The sequence below is a fragment of the Zootoca vivipara genome, chromosome 2 (assembly GCF_963506605.1).
Source record: "Zootoca vivipara chromosome 2, rZooViv1.1, whole genome shotgun sequence".
NCBI classification, from domain to species: domain Eukaryota; kingdom Metazoa; phylum Chordata; class Lepidosauria; order Squamata; family Lacertidae; genus Zootoca; species Zootoca vivipara.
In genome coordinates, this window is record NC_083277.1 from 54451549 (window position 1) to 54471729 (window position 20181).

Here is a 20181-nt window from a genome sequence, read left to right on the forward strand (position 1 = left end):
TCCAATTCAGGAAGCCTTTGTGTAGTTATCTTCAAAACTAAAATGTACAACTAAAATATACTGTATACAAATTCTCATGATTTGGGGCAGGTGTGTGGGGGACTGCTTCTTAATATTGGAAAGGCTAAATTGAATAATGGCAATATGAATCACCACAGTTACTGACATAGAGGAAATGAGTTCTGAAAGAAGCAGGAATCAGCTTGAATATTTTTCTCTAATGAGCCAGAACAAAATCAACTCAGTCTGGTTCACAGATTTTTTTTTAAAGTCAAAATAAAAATCGCTGCTTAGATTATCTTGGGAAGATTTCTGCTTTTGCAGGCAATGCAGGTTTCTAATAATGCAAAAAATTGTCTGTCTGGGAAAGGCACCCTTATTTAGCCTGAAGGTGTAAATCCATTGTCTTTGAAGTTCAAATGATCCTGATATTTTTTTCTTTTTGTCTTGCTTTTGCGGAAGCCCAAGTCAAACAGTATGTAAAATTCAGGTGGAAGGAAATCTCCCCAAAGGTCTTGCCACCTTGGCATATCTTACATAGCCAGTGGAAATATGAGACCCTAACAATGTTAAAGAACAACAACGTTTTGCAGTGTTAGAATATTTGAGGTCATGCAAGTAACATATTTTGAAATGACTATACAGGATCAGCACGGCCCTAGAAAGAGACAGCTATCATGTAGATCTTGGAGGAGGGGATAACAGCTATTCCATCAGTATCTCTGATTGGTCTCTAAGGGCCATGCAGCCTGCAGGTTTCCATTGGGCCAAGCAGAGAGGGCATGTCTGTCTGACATGAAGACATTCTGATGAGCAGAAATATTAACAATTAGCTCTTGGGCAGTCAGAGATCATTTCATGAGTATTTTCATAGCAGCCAGTTTTCATTTCTCATTGCTGAAAAATGAGAGATGCTTTCCCACACAGCGCCTGCTAGCCTTAGGTCACCACTGGTGTCCCTGGGCAGCCAGATGAGGCCTGATCACCTCATCTGTCTCCTGAGAAATCTCTATGTGGGACAAGAAGCTACAGTTAGAACTGGATATGGAACAACTGATTGGTTCAAAACTGGGAAAGGAGTACGACAAGGTTGTATATTGTCTCCCTGCTTATTTAACTTATATGCAGAATTCATCATGCGAAAGGCTGGACTAGATAAATCCCAAGCCGGAATGAGAAGGGAAGGGAAAAGTGTGAGAAAGGAACAGAGGCTTACATAGATCCACTGCTTTCTGCTTTACACCTATTCAATGCATTGGTAGCTTGTGATACGTACAGTGCACTTATAATGCAGCCATATTTAGCCTTCTCCCTTGCTCTCCTGCATTGGGAGGACATGTCTCAACAGTCCATTTTGCAGCAACAGGGCTCACAACAGGCAGCATTTGGATTCCAACATCATCTTAGGTAATTGTCTTTTAAAAGCCATGGAAGAGCTCCAGCAGCAATTGCAGAAGGGAGATTTCTGCTGCTGAAATTTGGGCAGCAAGTATCAGTGGGTATCAGCTGATCCTTCCAGACTCTAGAGCTGACAAAGAACACTCTTGGACTCTAGTGTCATTGCTATCTTGGCCTGCCAAAGCAGCTGATTTTCAGGCATTTCTCTCACTCCTCAGCTGCAGGATGTCAATAGAGAAGGAGAGACAATTGCGGCAGATCCTGCAGTAGCAGCTCCAAGAAGAACTGAACAGCACATAAAACAGGCCGCAGCTTTGAAGCCACATGCTGAAGAATGGGGAAGTTTCTCCATTTTTTACCGCATACAATTTGTAGTGGCCTAAACAAAAGCAGACTATACCTAGGTGAGTTTCACACATTATCAGTGCATATATCAATCAGAAGTGTTTATACTGTAGAGGTAGGTCTAGTGCTGGTGAAATCAACAGAATTTCACCCAGGATAAATGGCAGCGTGTAGGAGTCAGATGAATCTGCCAAGAGTTTGAGTCTGCATCATTTGTAAAATGTGTCATCTCTCATGTGTGTCTAACCTATTAAAGTACACCATGAAGTGCTGAGCTGAAGTGGAGGTGGTGGGGGAGAGCTGTGGAAGAAGCATGAAAATAATCTTGAAATGGAAATAAAGGGGAAGCTGTGGACCCTTTGAAATGACGGTTTTTGCATGAAAATATTGTTGATCATGAACATTTTACACATCACTACCACTATGCATCCTCAGTTAGTAGCTGATACAGAGAGGTACTAATCTTTCATTCTGTCAGCTAACAAACACAAGCTGTTCATCAAACAATAAATAACTATCCTGCAGTACTTGAAGTCCCAAGTGTAAAGCCTGAAGGCAAAAGCAAGATGAGAATAGTGTCAGAATACCAGAATGCCAATCATAATGTTATTGACGGAAGAAACCTAATAAATGAGGGGATTAGTTAAAAGGAAGTTGAAAGGGAGAGTCAGATGTCTTCAGAACACTTGGAAGCTAATGAAACATACTGTACTGGGAGCTCAGATAAAATCTATACAGCAGATTAGAAAGGAATAAACAAAGCCTGGAAGATGCCCACCTAGTTAATGAGCAGACTTCAAGGAAGCAGTAAAAGGAATAATCTTTCTTTTAGAAAGTGGATGCCTTGTTCAAATTGGGAAAACAAAAAGAGCATAAACTCTGGTAAAATAAATGTAAAATGACAATAAACCAAGTGAATAAAATTTGAGGGAGATATTGTTCAAAACTACAGTTTAATTTTGATCCTTTAGAACAGGCATCCCCAAACTGTGGCCCTCCAGATGTTTTGGCCTACAACTCCCATGATCCCTAGCTAACAAGACCAGTGGTCGGGGAAGATGGGAATTGTAGTCCAAAACATCTGGAGGGCCGAAGTTTGGGGATGCCTGCTTTAGAATGAGGAAACTAGCCCTGGGGGGCGGTCAGACAAAAGTGGTGTGAAAGAATTGCTGAATGAGAATAGGAAGATTGCTTGAGAACCTGGATGAATTCACTGTGGAAGATACAGGCCAGATACACCCACTTCAATCTCTTGTTTTGGGAACTAATATTCATTAGAGATGGCAAGAGACGAAGGTCTATGGCTAATTGACCACAAAAAAGTCACCAGATGCCATGCACCCAATAGATCTTTAAAAGTCAAAATATGAAATTGTTGATCCTCCAATTAAAATATGACCCTTGTCATTAAAACTGATTTCCTTAAAATAATACTGTATCAACTTTTTAAACAAGTTGACAGAAAATCAGGAAATTACAAATCTATTAGTCTACCCTTTGTTCAGGGTCCTCTCGTGATAATTGGTTAAAGAAGAGGCATCATGAGATAGGAATAAACAAATTGACAGTATTCACAATGGACAGAAGTAAGCAGTGGAGTACCTCAAATGTATAGGAACCAATGCGATTTAACTTCTTTATATCAGGTCATGGGGTCACGAAGAGTCGGACATGACTAAACGACTAAACAACAACAATATCAGGTCATGGGGTAAGTCGTAAGGTAGCCAAGTTATTGGATGGTATCAATCAGAATGGGGCTTGATGTAGAATGTGAGGAGCTCCTTAAGCAGGAAAAGGGATCCTACAGCCCACAGGCCAATCTTGGCCTACCAGGGAGTCGAATTTGACCTCCAATTTTCCCCAAAGCACTTCCACCTGCCAATCAGCTGATGGGCGAGGTTGAATTCTGCATTGGCTGTGCCCACCGGGGTCCCCACCGGGAACTGGTATACAGTCAAAGCAGCAGGATTTAACACCCCTCTCATCAGCTGATGAGCAGAGAATTCCGTCCTGCTGGGTGGTGCTTTCCTAGTGCTGACATCTCCCTCACGGTTGAACTCTTGACAGAGTCCCCACTCCTGTCCTGAAGGACGTCCGCAAACTGAGTGAATGGGAAAAACAAAATGACAAATTAGGTTAACTGAAAATGGAAAAGTGATAAACACCACGAGAGAAAAATTCCCACCCACATATATGCCTGGTGGAAAGCATCACTTCATTGTGAGGCATCAGTGATAAAAACAAATTTCATATAAGAAGAAGAAGAGGAGTTTGGATTTGATATCCCACTTTATCACTACCCGAAGGAGTCTCAAAGCGGCTAACATTCTCCTTTCCCTTCCTCCCCCACAACAGACACTCTGTGAGCTGAGTGGGGCTGAGAGACTTCAAAGAAGTGTGACTAGCCCAAGGTTACCCAGCAGCTGCATGTGGAGGAGCGGAGACGCGAACCCGGTTCCCCAGATTACGAGTCTACCGCTCTTAACCACTACACCACACTGGTTAGTGTTTGTTTACAAAGGATTGTTTACAAGATTCTAAATAATAAAATGGTCAGTATTGTAATGGCTTGGTACAAAGCTATAATACAACCATATTTGAATATGTAAAGAATATTGTAGAGCTGGAGAAAATGCTGAAAGAGGGCACACAATGATCAGGAGTGTATAGCACCTTCCCTACCATAAAAGGTTAAAGCAGTTGAGGCTTTTACAGGTGAACAAGAGGGATATTGTAGAAGTTGTACTGGAAAACATTTTGAATGGTCTAGAGAGAATAACTAAAAAAAGAGAGACCCCTCTCCCCTTTCCAATTAGAATTCAGGGTCACTATTTACATTAATTGGTGATAAGATTCAGGACAGACAAAAGAAAGTACTTTTTAAAACAGCACGTAATGAGCTTATGGAATTTGTTGCCGCAAGATGTTGTGATGACTTTAAAAGAGGATTAGACAGGTTTACGGAGGATAAGGCTATCAACAGCTATCAGTCAGGGTAAATAAATGGAACCTCTGAATACCAGTTCCTGGGGGCAGAGGGAGGAAGCAATGGGGGCAGCTACAGGTGCGTCTCCTAGAAGCATCTAACAGGACGATAGACTAGAGGGACCCTTCGTCTAACCCAGCTACTGTCCCCTTACTGATGCTGCAATTAGTGCTAGTGTTCTAGAAAATTAAAATTAAAGCAACCGTTATGTAATATAGCCTTCAGCTATTTTTTTTTGTCACCCAGGAGGACTCCCTCTTTTGCTAAGTGGGTTGGAGAGAGGGTGTTCAGGGAATGAGGGCTTTATGTCAACCTGGGCCCCAGCCTGTTAATCAAGAAACTGAAGGTATTAGCACTGTGCACTGAGAGTGCATCTGTAAATGACTGTGTATGTGCACACACCAAGGCTGTAATCTGAGTCCAGCCTTTTAAAATATTCATTATTGGAACGTTAATCAAATGGAAATGTCCAAGTCTACCTGCTGGGGACATTCTCCTGCAGAAAAGGCTACTCTACAGCATGGAATACTGAATATGCAGAGAGGTGTGCAGAGTAGACATGGAGAAATAATGACAAAACTTTGATATCATTGCTTTAGGCAATCCTCCAGTTGCACTGAGGGACCACCTCCCAAAGACTGACAAGGGAGGAATATATTACAGTAAGATGTTATGCTGCATCAAAAATGTAAACAGCACTCGTTTCGTCAGTAGAATTTGCCCAAGAGCATTGTGATCAGTTCACACACTAAGGCAATATCTTCCAAGTCAGGCAAGAAAACACCTTAAAAATCCAAACACAACTCATGCTGACAATATGTAAGCCTATTCTGGAGAGTTTTCAGTCCAGATCTGTAACTGTCAAATGCTTTTCATGACTACTGCAGGGCACTTCAAACACTACAAAACTCCTACATGGGAAGCATGTAGGAATTAGCATGTAAGCCACAAGTTTATCAAGCTGTTTCCTCTGGAGAGAGAAAGAGAAAGACTGAACGCTGAACATTTCTCTCTCTCCAGAAGAAATAAATTGGATTCAAAGAGCTGGGTGAAGGACTCTGGCTCCATACCACTTTCTTTGCAGAGGGATAAATCCTCATTTTTTTGGTGCTTCTTCCAGCATTTTGAATCCAAGCTGTTTCCGCTAGCCCCCTCAGCTGCACTATGGATTTCCCAATGGGGACTTCCCTAGTGCAGCCAATCCCTGATGATTGTGAGAGATGTGCTTTGGATTCCCAACAATCAGCCGATTGCTGGCTGTGCACTTCAGGCACCCACAACCAGTTGATTGCCGATGCTTGTGGAGATCCCTAGGTGGTGATTTGAAGCCCCAACAACCACCTAACCGCTGGGGCTTCAATTTGCCTTGCAAACCCCCATTGCGCTTTTACCTGCCCCACACCTGATGTGATATATATGATATCAGGTGCTGGGTAGGTGGGCATGGCTTGCCCAAAATGGTATGGCAGGCCTAATTAGATTCACAGGCCACTAATATCTCTTTGTCCTGTTCAGTGTCTGCTCAGATGTATGCAACACTCAAACTTGCACATAAAAAAACCAAGTAAATACAGCTGGTGTTTCAAAATGGCACTGTGTGAGTCTTAAGCATGGGTAGGCGAACTAAGGCCCGGGGGCCAGATCCGGCCCAATCGCCTTCTAAATCCGTCCTGCGGACAGTCCGGGAATCAGCATGTTTTTACATGAGTAGAATGTGTCCTTTTATTTAAAATGCACCTCTGGGTTATTTGTGGGGGCTGCCTGCTGTTTTTGCATGAGTAGAATGTGTGCTTTTATTTAAAGTTCATCTCGGGGTTATTTGTAGGGCATAGGAAATCGTTCACACACACACCCCAAAATATAGTCCAGCCCCCCACAAGGTCTGAGGGACAGTGGACCGGCTGAAAAAGTTTGCTGACCCCTGGTCTTAAGCCTGCAGGAGAGGGAGAAAACGGAGGTACTGGGACATCATCATCATCATTTATTAAATTTGGGGTGTGGTATGTACAGTATTCTAGTCTGTCTGCCATGGGAGATCATAGACTCATAGAATCATAGAGTTGGAAGAGACCACAAGGGCCATCCTGCCAAGCAGGAAACACCATCAAAGCATTCCTGACAGATGGCTGTCAAGCCTCTGCTTAAAGACCTCCAAAGTAGGAGACTCCACCACACTCCTTGGCAGCAAATTCCACTGTCAAACAGCTCTTACTGTTAGGAAGTTCTTCCTAATGTTTAGGTGGAATCTTCTTTCTTGTACAGTGGTACCTCTACTTACGAATTTAATGTGTTCCGAATGCACATTCGTAAGTCGAAAAAAATTGTAAGTCGAATCCCATAGGAATGCATTGAGAGAGAAAATTCGAAAGTCGAAGCAACCCTATCTAAAAATTCGTAAGTAGAAAAAATCCTATCTAAACCGCATCCAAGATGGCGGACGGAGCTCCGTTCGTAAGTAGAAACATTCGTAAGTAGAGATACCACTGTAGTTTGAATCCATTGCTCCATGTCCACTTCTCTGGACCAGCAGAAAACAACCTCTTCCATATGGCATCCTTTAATATATTTGAACTGGCTATCATATCACCCCTTAACCTTCTCTTCTCCAGGCTAAACAAGCTCAGCTCCCTAAGCCGTTCCTCATAAGGCATCATTTCTAGGCCTTTGACCATTTTGGTTGCCCTCCTCTGGACACGTTCCAGCTTGTTAGTATCCTTCTTGAACTGTGGTGACCCAGAACTGGACACAGTACTCCAGGTGAGGTCTGACCAGAGCAGAATACAGTGGTACTATTACTTCCTTTGATCTAGATGCTATACTCCTATTGATGCAGCCCAGAATTGCATTGGCTTTTTTAGCTGCTACATCACACTGTTGACTCATGTCAAGTTTGTGGTCTACCAATACTCCTAGATCCTTTTCACATGTACTGCTCTCAAGCCAGGTGTCACCCATTTTGTATTTGTGCCTTTCACACCCCCCCCCAAGTGTAGTACTTTACATTTCTCCCTGTTAAAATTCATCTTGTTTGCTTTGGCCCAGTTCTCTAATCTGTTAAGGTCATTTTGAAGTGTGATCCTGTCCTCTGGGGTATTAGCCACCCCTCCCAATTTGGTGCCATTTGCAAACTTGATCAGGATGCCCTCAAGCCCATCATCCAAGTCATTTATAACGATGTTAAATAAGACTGGGCCCAAGACAGAACCCTGTGGCACCGCACTAGTCACTTCTCTCCAGGATGAAGAGGAGAGCACCCTTTGGGTTCGGTCAGTCAGCCAGTTACAAATCCATTGAATGTTAGCATTGTCTAGCCTGCAGTTTACTAGCTTCTTTACAAGAATATCATGGGGCACCTTGTCAAAGGCCTTGCTGAAATCAAGATATGCTATATCCACAGCGTTCCCTTCATCTACCAGGCTTGTAATTCTGTCAAAAAATGAGATTAGATTAGTCTGACATGACCTATTTTTCAGAAAGCCATGCTGACTTTTAGTGATCACAGCATTCCTTTCTAGGTGCTCACAGACCGTTTGCTTAATGATCTGCTCTAGAATCTTTCCTGGTATTGATGTCAGGCTGACTGGGCGTTAATTGTTTGGGTCCTCTCTCTCCCCCCCCCCTTTGGAATATAGGGACAACATTTGCCCTCCTCCAGTCTGCTGGGACTTCGCCTGTTCTCCAGGAATTCTCAAAGATTACTGCCAGTGGTTCTGAAATCACCTCTGCCAGTTCTTTTAATACTCTTGGATGTAGTTCATCTGGCCCTGGAGACTTGAATACATCTAAACTAGCCAAGTATTCTTGTACTACCTCCTTATTTGTTCCGGGCTGTGTTTCCCCTGCTGAATCATCTGCTCCATATTCTTCAGGTCGGGCATTGTTTTCTTTTTTGGAGAAGACTGAGGCAAAGAAGGCGTCGAGGAGTTCTGCCCTTTCTCTATCCCCTGTTCGCATTTCACCATCTTCTCCTCTAAGTGACCCCACTGTTTCCTTGTTCTTCCTTTTGCTACGTACATACCCATAAAAGCCCTTTTTGTTGCTTTTAACCTCTCTAGCAAGCCTGAGTTCATTCTGTGATTTAGCTTTTCTGAGATGCTATGTTGCCTGTTCTGGATGGGGTTGCACTCCCCCTTAAGAATCAGGCCTGTAGTCTGGGGGTGCTATAAGATTTAGTCTTATCCATAGTGGCCCAAGTGGTCTCAGTGACACAAAGCTAAGCCAGAGATACCAGTAGTTGTTCTTGATATGTTGTTTCAGCACAGTCTTTTTAAAAAACTACGGACTGGGACCACTTTGCAATAGAAAACATTTATTAGAACTTGTACAGCTGCAAACTGTAATGTTAAGACTATCTGGAAAACCTGTGTTGCCTACCACAATAGCTTGACACAGCAAGAATACAATGTACAGCCTGCTAGAGCCACAGAATTAGAATGTTTCCTAGATTACCCCCCCCCCCAAAAATGTCTGGAAACACCTTTCCATTGTAATTTATCTGCTTTCCAAAATATAGATTTCTTATGTCTGCAGGGCCGGCTCTAGGTAGACCCCCGGTGGCGCAGGGCACCATGGCGCCGGCCCGCCAGGAGGGTGCCGCGAGCTGCGCCCGCCCGCTGGCCGGCCAGCCGGTCCGCCAGTTTGACGCGCAGCTGCGCCCGCCCACCCACCGCGCTGGGAAACGGGGCGGGGGGGTGCCGGAGGGATCCGGTGCTCCACGGCACCAGGGGCGCTTAAGACGGCCCTGTATGTCTGTGTAGAAAAGGATATGACTGACGAAGGTGAGTTGATGGACATTTTAAGGAATGTGATACGATTTTCCCTTGCGCTGCTGCCCTGGCAGGTACCAAAGCGAAAGATCTCACGACAATTCCCACATGGATGTCTTGTTTTCATATGTATTAATGAAGGGAAAGTTCCTCTGAGATGCCACATAGGGGTTCCTTAGCAGCTAACAACATGTTTTTCCCAAAGCACAAGAGGCTATTTTTCTTTACTGCCACTAGATGGCACAAGAGAGAACACACAGCTTCTCTGCTTGCATGTGTTTTTAGGATGCAGAAAAGGGAGCACTTGCTATTTTGGACTTGGGTGTGTTCAGTATCTCGCTGATACTGAACCATACCACAGAGTATCAAACATATATTAAAGACGAAGCAAAAGAGATTGCTGTAAGAGGGTAGATAGACATAATGCAATCCTATATGAGAAGAACTGCTGCAGTTGGTAGGTAGGAAAAGCTGAGAAGTATAATAAGAACACAAGACTTTATATACAAAATATGTTAGGAATGGCCTTTCCTAAACCAGTGAATCTCATTATGTATTTCTTGCACAAATTCAGTAAGGATGCTGTGCAATTCAAAACTAGACTTTGCTCCTGAACATCAGGATGTTGACCTGCAATGTTGTATGAGTGAGATGGGATGGTCCTCTCTTTAAGATGTCTGGAGATTGCCTGAAGATTTTCTAGTATCTGATATCATACTGGGAACATAAGGAGTATCAGTGGATTCTTTCGCACTGTGGGGTATAATAATAATAATAATAATAATAATAATAATAATAATAATGTATTCACACCCTGCCTATTTCCCTGCCAGGGACTCAAGGCGGCTTACAGACAACTAAGAACAGCAAAAATATAGAAAAAATACAATAATTAAAAATCAATTAAACATTAATGAAATTAAATATATATCTACCCACCATTCTATCTATCAGAATCTATTTAAAACATAGATATAATTAAAATAAAAACAGCATCTGCCCTTTCATTAAAAGCTGACAGTTCCCAAAAGCCTGTTGGAATAAGAAGGTTTTCACCTGCCAGTGGAAGGACAACATGGAGGGAGGCATAATAACTTCTCTAGGGAAGGATTTCCAAAGGCCCTCTCTCACATCCCCACCAAGCATTCCTGTGAGGGTGCTGGGACCAAGAGAAGGGCCTCACCTAAAGATCTCGGAACCTGGGCAGGTTCCTATGAGGGAATACAATTTTTCAGATAGCCAGATATCCATGCCTTATATACAAACCACACATTAACATCCAGTAAGAGGGAACACATTTCTTAAAGGTTAAGAATCATTTTAAGTATAGTGAGGGTGGTTTGGAAGTGCCTTTGCTGTATAGAAAATGCACATACCTTTCAATGTCTTGAACTGAGCTCTGAGAAAGTGGTTCTGAAAATTTTCAGCATGTCAAATGAAAGCAGGCTGCAGTGGGTACTTACAGGTCAATGTCCACTACCTCACCAATCCCTAAAGCAGTTTTATAACTATTTTCAGTATCTTCATGGCTTTATTTTATTATAAGAATTTTTTGGGTTTAAAAATGTGGGCACTCTGCTTGAAGGAGAGGAGCATGATTAAAAGGATCATGCATTTGACTTGCATGTCTGTAAAGAAAGTTGCAAAACAAGCTTTACACAGAGAGTGAGGGACCTGCTGTGACCAATAAGCCTGTTGTGTCTTATCTTCACGGGGACTTTAAAGCAGCTCTCCTTCATTCCTGCTGCATACAGTGATTACGTGATAAGCGGGGGCCTTTAAAAAGAAAAGCAGAAATATTATCAGACTTCTCTTACTTATCAGACAAACGGCAAACTTACCTGGCTACCAGGAAGCAACGCATGCTGATACAAGGAGAACCTGTCTTTTGCAGACTCCTCAGATGTTGGGCTGATGGGCTTGGGGTCAGATAAGGATCGCTGCATGGTTTTGATGGGGCGAGGTAGGGTCTGCTGGCGCTGGGTGGAGTCGGCTGTGAAGTGCTTCTGCGGGGTCACGTGGGCCTTGTTGAGCCTCTCGCTGGTTGTGAAGGATGACTCTAGCAGCCGATGTGGGGACAGGGGCGAGACTGGGGAGTAGAGCACCTGGGGGGACTTGGGAGGCTGACGAGACACCAGCTGAGACAAGGAATCTGTCGGCAGGTGGGACTGGTAGCCAATTTCAAGTGGGTCGGGCTTCTTCTTCCCCAAGGCCTGCTGTCGGACCGAGTGGGGATCCAGGGGGCCTGTGCTTACGATCTGGATGTTGGAGGAGTAAGGCGTAATCGTCGTAGGCACAGTGAGCTGGGGGATCACGATGCCTGGCTGTGGCTGGGCTTCCGGCTCCGTCTGGCAAGCCAGGCTCTCTCCTCGCTGGGTCTTCTCAGGGGCAGAGATGTACTTCACGATCTCCACCTTGGGGTCAGGGGTGGTGATGTGGATGGAAGGGGACACTCGGTGGAGCTGGTCGGGTTCGGTTTGCACAGAGCAGTCACTGATGGTCTGGATGGCTATGCTGGCCGTTCCTTTGGCCAAAGAGTCTGGCTTGCTTTCCGCGCTGGAGTCTGAGTGCCGCGAAAAGCGGGAGCGTCGGCGCCGCACGGGTTGCTCCCACTCGCCATTGTCTTCCTCGTCCGTCTGCACGCTGCAGTCGGTGCTGCGCCGGGTCCGCCGGCGGCGGGATGCATAGAAGCGCTCCTCCCCATCTTCATCATCCGTCTGCACACTGCTGTCTGTGATCTTCTTCACGGCAACATAGGGCTCGTGGCCTGGCTCCTTGTCATATGCATCCCGGAGGCGTGGCATGGAGTTCCGCTTCTTGATCCCCCGACTGGCTTCCCACTGGTCTTCGGTCTGCAGGGACATTTCAGAGGCTGAGTTGGTGAGAGGCCTCTGGAGTCCAGGATAGCGAGGCTGCCCTTGCCCGTCTTGCCCTGGGGCCGCATTAGCTATAAATGCTTGGTTCATGGGTGGCCAGTATTGCCCATTTTGAGCAAGGGTCCGCTGCATTTCTATGGTGATCTCTGACGCGGCCTGGGGAGGGATCCTCCCCGATGGGTCACAGACGGGAGGGAAGGTGCTCTTCTGCCTCTTCTGCTCCTCCAGTTGGTGCTGCAGCTGCTGCTGCAATTGCTGGATCTGCTCCAGCTGCAAGCGCTGCTGGGCCAGCTGCTCCCGCTGCAGCACAATCTGGACTTGGCGCTCCTCCTGCTGCTGTTGCAGGACCTGGTGCTTTATGGACTGCAGCTCCTGGATCTCCCTGTGCATCATCAGCTGCTCCTTCTCTCTGTGCCTCTGCAACTCTACCCGCTCCCGCTCCAGCTCCTCGTGCAGTCTCATCTGCCTCAGTTTCTCCAGCTCAACTCTCTCCCTCTCAAACTGGAGGATGTGCTCCTGCTGCTTCCTCTGCCTCTCTTCCTCCTTCTCCTTTTCTTCCCTTTCTGTGGCTGCTTTGCTGGCAATGCTGGGCTGGGTAGCTTCGGCCTGCTGTTTCTGGGTTGGTATTTGTGGTGGTGGTGGTGGTGGTGGAGGTGGCGGCAGTGGTGGTTGCTGCTGCTGCTGCTGCTGGTGCTGCTGGTACTGCTGCTGCTGCTGCTGGTACTGCTGCTGCTGCTGCTGTGCTTGGCTGGCATCCCTGACAGTACTCTGCACCCCAGAAGTCACTGCAGCAGCCTCCTCTCGGGTGCCTTTCTGCTCAGGCCGTTGCAAGGGGACAGCAGTTGGAGCTGAGGGCCTGGAAACTGGTGCTGGGCTTACGCTACTGGCAGCAGTGCTGGCCGCAAGGGTGCTAACAGGCTTCCCCAAATACATTGGTGTTTCCATTACTGAAGATGTGGGAGCCGTTGGGAGTCTGCCGGGCACTGGATAACGATACAGACCTTGGGATGCAAGGGGGATCCTGGGAGCAACTAGAGGCACTCTGGTCAGGCTGGCCAGAGGGACAGCTGTAATACCACCTGGGGCATAGGGTCTATACAGGCCTCGGAGCATGGGGCGCAGCACAGAAGCTGGCTGGGTAGTGATGGGGAGAGTTGATGCGATTGGTGTGTTGATGGTTGAATAAATCATGCCATCAGCAGCTCGTACGGTGGCTGTGGAAGGGAGCCCCTGTCTGACAGCTCCAAATCTGGAGAGGTTGTACTGGGCTAGGTTTCCATAGCCTTGGCCAGACTCTGGAAAATTTGGCTTGTACATCATGTTTGATTTCATGGCACCCTGCTGGGCCGAGATGCCTCCGCCCCCTCCTGGCCCATACTGTCCATATTGGAGAAGATCTGAGCTGTTCGTATGCCGGCCCCCGTACTGGTCCATAGAGTTGAGTGCTGCACACATTCGGCTGATTTCGCGAGCTGTCGTGGCGCTATAATGAGCCAGGCTGGCTTCCTGGAAATTTGCCAGGTCCCCTCTTAGCGAATACCTGTAGTCAGAGTAGATATTGGAGGCCGAGTTATACCTCCGCATTGGGTAGGAATGGCTCAGCAAGTCATTGGGCTGCCTGAGGTCAGAGAAAGAGCCGTACTGTATTCCATGCCCCATGTAGCTTCCGTCGGTGAAGCTGTGGCTGTATGGAGGTTTCATGGTGGTCAGATCCACAGCGGAATCCCCAGCAGGAGCATTGAAGGGCTGCCCTCCCTTAACTGGGTAATAGTTCAAGCCCATTTCAGAAAGGTTTGTATCTGACATTGAGGAATACAGTCTCCCAAACAGGCCATGAGGATAGAACCTGTGTTCCTCGTAAGGGTTAGGCCCCGGTGCTGCTTGTTCTCGATAAGGATATGCCTCTACCACCTCCTGTTCTCTGCTGCCATAGTACTGGCCACTAGGCTTGTCAGCACTTGCTGCATCCCCAACATTTTTCTCTGGCACCTTGGAAGAAGGGTTAAAAGCCCCAGTGCAGCTGCCTCCAAAGGGAAATTTGTACACTACGTCACAGCATGCTACTTGACTTTCAGGCTTCATCCCTGTGAGATCCAAGGCATTGGGAGGAGGTTCCTCTTTGATGAGTTTGGTGACAGGGCCTACTGCAATATCATCCATCTGCACCATCATAACCTGGGATTTCTTAGTCCCAATGGTGACTGGGGGCGTCTGAGTTTTCAGTTCCACTGGGATCCCTCTATACACCTCTGAACTTTGGTCCTGAGGAAACGGTCGGGGAATGGCACTCACAATATTCTGTGCATTGTTGGTCTGAGTGATCAGGGCATCTTTTTTCATCAAGGATGTCATCTGGTTGGGCAAATTGTATCTTGCAAATTTCGCTTGCTGTGGACCTGTGGCTTCTGGACGGCCCGCAGAAGCAGAAATTCCAGTGCTGCTCGCAACTCCTCTGAAGGTACCAGTCTGAACCGCTTGTTCTACCTGCTTAATGTGTGTCAGGCAGACAGGACTCCCCGTCCCTTGACCAAAGTCCACTCTGTTCTGGAAAGGGTCTCCATAGATCGCAGGATGCTTTGGCTGAGACACAAGCATGGAAGATGCAACAGTGATGCTGACTGTGGTGGCTGTGCTTATGATAGCATGGGGCTGTTCCTGGGCATTAAGGTTGATAATTAAGGGTTGGATGGTGCTGGACTGCCGACTCGGTGACTGGTCCATAGTGAGGCAGTATTTTCTGCTCTCCGTAGCTAGGGATGTGAGATCCATCCCTTGGTCTGTTATAATGATTGGAGCTGACTTTATTGCAGTCCGCAGATCTACAATATTACTACCAACTGGTCTGGGTCCAGGTTCTACTCTGGATGTCCCAGGTATCGATGATATCCGACACAAAGAAATGTTCTCTGCAGGCAGCGTTCCCCAGCTGTACACACCAGGTATGCTGTCGGCAGCAGTTGTTTGCACTTTCTGCATTGCAGCACTAGGACCAGAGGCTCTTTCGAGTGCTGATTGGGTCTTTGTGTAAGTGGGCTGCAGCTGCTCTTGTTGGAGTTGCGCTGCATGCATTACTGTCTGACTGTAGCTATGCTGGCGACCTTGCCGAGTTGGAGAGGAGGCTGGTGAAATGGAGGAACTTACGCCAATCGGCTTCGTCTGAATGGCTGCATCTGCTGCTAATGTGATGACCATAAAGGGAGATTCTTGTGATGATTGTTGCCGAGCAAGGCGAGGGGAACTTGATCGGTAGGGAGTTTGTGTTCCTTGAGCTACCATCGGAGAAGAGGCTGACATAGCGGTAGTCGTGGGGGCATCGTAGGCGAGAACTGGGCTATGGGTTTGGGTGGAAAACTCTGCAGTTGATTTAGCCCCCATCCCTGAACTGGGTGGCACCCCAGCTCTAGGAACAGAATGGGTGGGGCTCTGAGTAGGAGAAGAAGGGGAAAGCGGAGGGCTTGAGCTTTTGAAGTAGGAATATGTTTTAGGTGTTGACATGGGTGCAGTGGACTTGTCAGTCATGCTTTGAAGTTTATCTCTTGCTGACGGCCCACTAATCTCTGCAACGCTCCTGACCCTGGAAATATTTTCTGTTTGACAACCATAGCTGGCCGTTACTTTTGTTTGACTATAACTTCGGCTAGTAGTGGACATGGATGGTGCATCTGAGCCGCTCAGAGAAGTTGGAGAGCTGTAGATTCGTGGTGCACTTGCAGGACTGGAAACAACAGTGGTGATGGTGCTAGTTCCTTTAGCGTATGTGTAGGGTGTTGTTACGCTCTTTGAAACTGAACTAGGTGCTGTGGGCGAGCTATGAAGCTTGGGCTGCTCCTGACTCTCCTTTGCGAAATGCTGAGTGACTCGAACATCAGGGATTATTCTGCCTGCACTGCTTTCAGTGGAGGAAAAGGAGACAGGAGCAGACAACTGGGTTGGGCTTGTCCCAGGAGTGAGTGGGCCACTTTCATAAGCACTCTCTGCATTCAGAAACTGCTTTTCTTGATAAGCATCTTCTCTCCCTTTCTTTTTTGCTTCCTGTTCAAGGGTCAAATCCAGAGAAGAGGATTGATGCATCCTGGAGATATTCTGTGATGTCTGAAGGATTTCTTCATAAACTGCCCCAGATTTGGAAAGCTCGTTCTGATAGTCTGCTTGAGAGGAGTCTAAATTCCGGCCGTCATAGCTGTAGTCGTCTATGTATTGGTATTCAAAGTTATTTTGGCCTTCTGAACCACGGTAGCCTACTTGCTGGAAGGTGTTGCTGTAGGAGACGCTTTGCTGGGATGGCTGCTGCTTCTGAAACATTTCTGCCTTCCTCATCATCTCTTCATAAGCTTCTTCCGCACTTTTCAGGGGCTTGTTGGAGGGGTAACCAGAGCCAGCCGTTTTTTCTGTTGGAGAATAGAGGGACATAAATGTTGGGAGGTTGTACTCGCTGCCAGACTTGTACAGCTTGGAGGCAATGACATCAAACCCCTCTGCCTCAGAGTCAATGGAAGGGGAATATTCTGAACAGGAAGATCTGTGCAGTTCCTCCATCTCTGCAGCCTGACGCAGTTCCTCGGTGGGTGATGCATCTTCGATGGGAGACAGATTGCTGGGTGGCGTTTTGGACCTTTCCCTCCTCCTCTGTGCCCTCAGCTCTTCTTTATCTCTCTTTGTTTTCCGAGCCGTGCTTCGGATGCGCTGCTGTTCTACCTCTCGCATTTTTTCCTGTTCTCGTAAGAGCTCCTCTTCCTCCCGCAGCTCTTCTTCCTCAGAGGAATCTTCTATGGTTGGCAGCAGAGGTCCGTGGGAGCGATGCCGGGCTTTCCTCTGCTGCTTGACCTCCTCCAGCCTCTGCCTGCGACTAGGGCTGCTATCGCTGTCCTCCTCCAGGGAAGAGATGGAGGTGGGGGAGGTTCCTGATGTGTAACTGGGTGTTGTTGCTGGCAAGGTGGAAGAATATTCGCCTCTTGACCTGTCTTCTGGGGATCCCGTCAGGCTTTCCATCTCCAGTTCAGGCTCTCTGTCCAGGCTGATGTCTGCCTCTTGGCTGATCTCCATGTCTCTGCCGTAGCTGTTAGTGCTGTTTAACTCAATGGTTTTGAAACGCCGCAAACCTCCCTGAGATGCAGCCATGTCTTCCCCCTCAGTACTTTCCAGCTCTTTTCTTTCCTCCTCATATATGCTGCCGGAGCTGTGAGGCAGGCGTCTCTTGGATAAGGCGGCCTCCCTGCTTTTGTCCGAGTCGGGTTTGTGCCCATTTTTTGCAACGCTGTATTTTACACGATCGTATTCCTCCTCCTCCTCCAGGTTATCTTCCTCTGCGCTCATCTCCAGGAGCTGCCTTCTCATGAACTCTTCGTCGGTCATTGCAGGCTCTTTGCTTTTCTGCCTTGTTGGTACGATGGAGAACTCTCCTTCACTGCTGTCCTCCACGTAGTCGTGGCGTAGCTTGCTGCCAAAGTCATCTGAAGATTCCATGCTGTCCCTCTGCTCCTTCTGGTTCTCCCATTCTAGAGAGTCTTCATCTTCTTCCATGATATCTTCTAGCTCCTCATCGGAATCAAAGGCTTCCGGGGTGATCGAAAGGGACCGTGGCCTCTGCCTTTCCCTCTGCTCCTCTCGTAATTCGTGGTATGTTTTACCTCTGTCTGTTGGCTCCTGGGCCAGCCCCTTGGACTCCAGTAGGGGCCGCATGCTGCTTTCCAGCTTAGTGAGTTCCGAAGGACTTGGAGGGCTCGGCTCTACAATTCCAGTTTCGTTTAGTTGTTCTCCTTCTTGCTGCACTAAGCCCGTGATCTCACTCTGGGAGCTGGAGATGCCATCAGATGAGTAGCCAGTGTCACTCAAGCTTTGAGGGCTACGAGACAGGTCTGGTGGATAAGGCTTACTGGATTCCTAAAAAAGAAGAGAAAACAAATTCCATTAGATGCCATTAAAAGAAACTTTTGTGAGCACAACCCAGTTTATCACACAGGCTTGCAGAAATCCTGAGATATAATTAACTTGGACATCATGAAGGGACATAAAACCCTTAATATTTGAAAACAAACAAACCAATAGCCACAACTTAGCAAGTGACAAAAGTGTTACCCCTAACTTTCATAATAATTTTAAAAGTTAAGACGGGAAGGGCTCCTAAACTCAGGAGTCATACGCAAGTCATTTATTTTTAAGCTTGCACCCCACCCTATCTCTCAATACTCAGATGTCAAAGAATGTAAGCAAAGCTATCAAGTTTAGAAACAAAAATCTGGCACCCTTGCAAATTAACATGAAAGAAGTATCACTGCGTGATGCACTTAATTAAAAATTCCTTCTTGCCAAGTTCATGACAGTAAAGCAAGACGTACAGGACCTTTCATGCAATCCATTCACAATCTAATAAATGAACAGTTCTTAGTCATTTGTTGCAGATGTCATTCTTCCAGGAAGCACTTCTGGTTTTGAGAAACAATATATTTTCCCAGAACCCAAACTGAAACATTTTGCTGCTAGGAAAATGTGATTCCCCTCAACTCTGTGTTAACAAAATCAGAATTATTCTGATTGCTCTGATTGTCATTCATTAACTATGATCAGGGCTTCCCCTCCCCAGCCAGAACTCAGTTCCAACACCTCTCAGGTGGGCATGGTGAGTTCCAGCATCTCTTTTTCTAGAAAAACAGCACTGGTTATGATTAATTTACATCTTTCTTTAAAAAAATTAGATATTTAAAAAAATAGATATTTCTTTAAAAATTAAATTATGTCTAAGTGTAGCCCAAGTCTTCAACATGCTAAGCCTTACTGCATCTGTTTGCTTCTGACAGGTCTGGATTTCAGCAAGTCCCTAGGAACAAACAAAACATTTGTAAAATCCAAATAGCTGGCTCTGCAGTTTTGTAAATCTGTGCTCTCTTGTTGTCAACCCAGGGGCTAAGATGACAGTATATTATTGGCTGGTTCCTTTCCTTTTAAAAAGGACCATCTGGTTTGCCCAAGGCTGGTTGGCTCCAAAGTTGTATGCTCTAGCATTTTTTGTAGCCTGGTGTCTAGTGAAAATATAAGTGTTGCTTTTGCAATAAGAAGGAGCACAAACATTGAAATCCTTCTAGTTAAGACTGCAAGAATTACCTTGCTGGAATCTCAGGCCAAGGTTTATCTAGTCCAGTAATGTATTACCAACAACAGCCAGGAAGGCCCTCTGAAAGCTCACAAGTCAGGTATGATTGTAATGGCCTCAGCACCTGGTCCTCAGAGGTACAGGACCTCTGAACATGGAGTTTCCATACAGCTATCATGGCCAACAGTTGTTAGTAACCACTGTTTAAAATAATAATGTATGCCTAAGTTGACTATTTTTCATGTACAAATCTGCAGATTGGTGAACATTTGTGGAGCAGTTTGGAACACCATTGTTCATGGCCCCAGCAACTACCCAATTTGTGTGTAAAGCTCTATTTCAACTTGTTCAAATATTTGCTTGGTGTGTACCCCTGAAAATGTGGGCTGGAAGATTGATTGTCATGAATATTACTTGTTTTTAAAAAATCCCAAACTTGACAGCCAGCTGTCAAAAGACCATTATTCTCTGGTTTGGAAGAATGGCTATTAGAGGATTTAAATATCTTTAATATAAAGTGATGTGGCACTGTTAACAACACTGTTAATTTCTTGGTGCGGCAAATAAATAAGCTGCCATTGTTGGTTCTAGTCCTGTGATTACAATTTCTCCTGCATTTATTTCAACCATTCTCCATAAAACAATGGGTAAAAGAGAAATTGCATTCAAAAAAATTCAGAGGAGGTTTTTTTTATTTAAAAAAGGATGTAATTCTCATGG

At 46.0% G+C, this 20181-nt stretch overlaps 1 protein-coding gene across 1 annotated transcript in view; it reads right to left on the minus strand.

The window, feature by feature from the left end:
- The window catches only part of BSN (bassoon presynaptic cytomatrix protein), a 192899-nt gene that overhangs the window by 18400 nt on the left and 154318 nt on the right, over nt 1-20181 (minus strand). Inside the window, exon 5 of the mRNA XM_060272198.1 lies at nt 11340-18254. Within this exon, the coding sequence (XP_060128181.1) occupies nt 11340-18254 (6915 nt within the window). The remainder of the gene's footprint in view (nt 1-11339; nt 18255-20181) is intronic.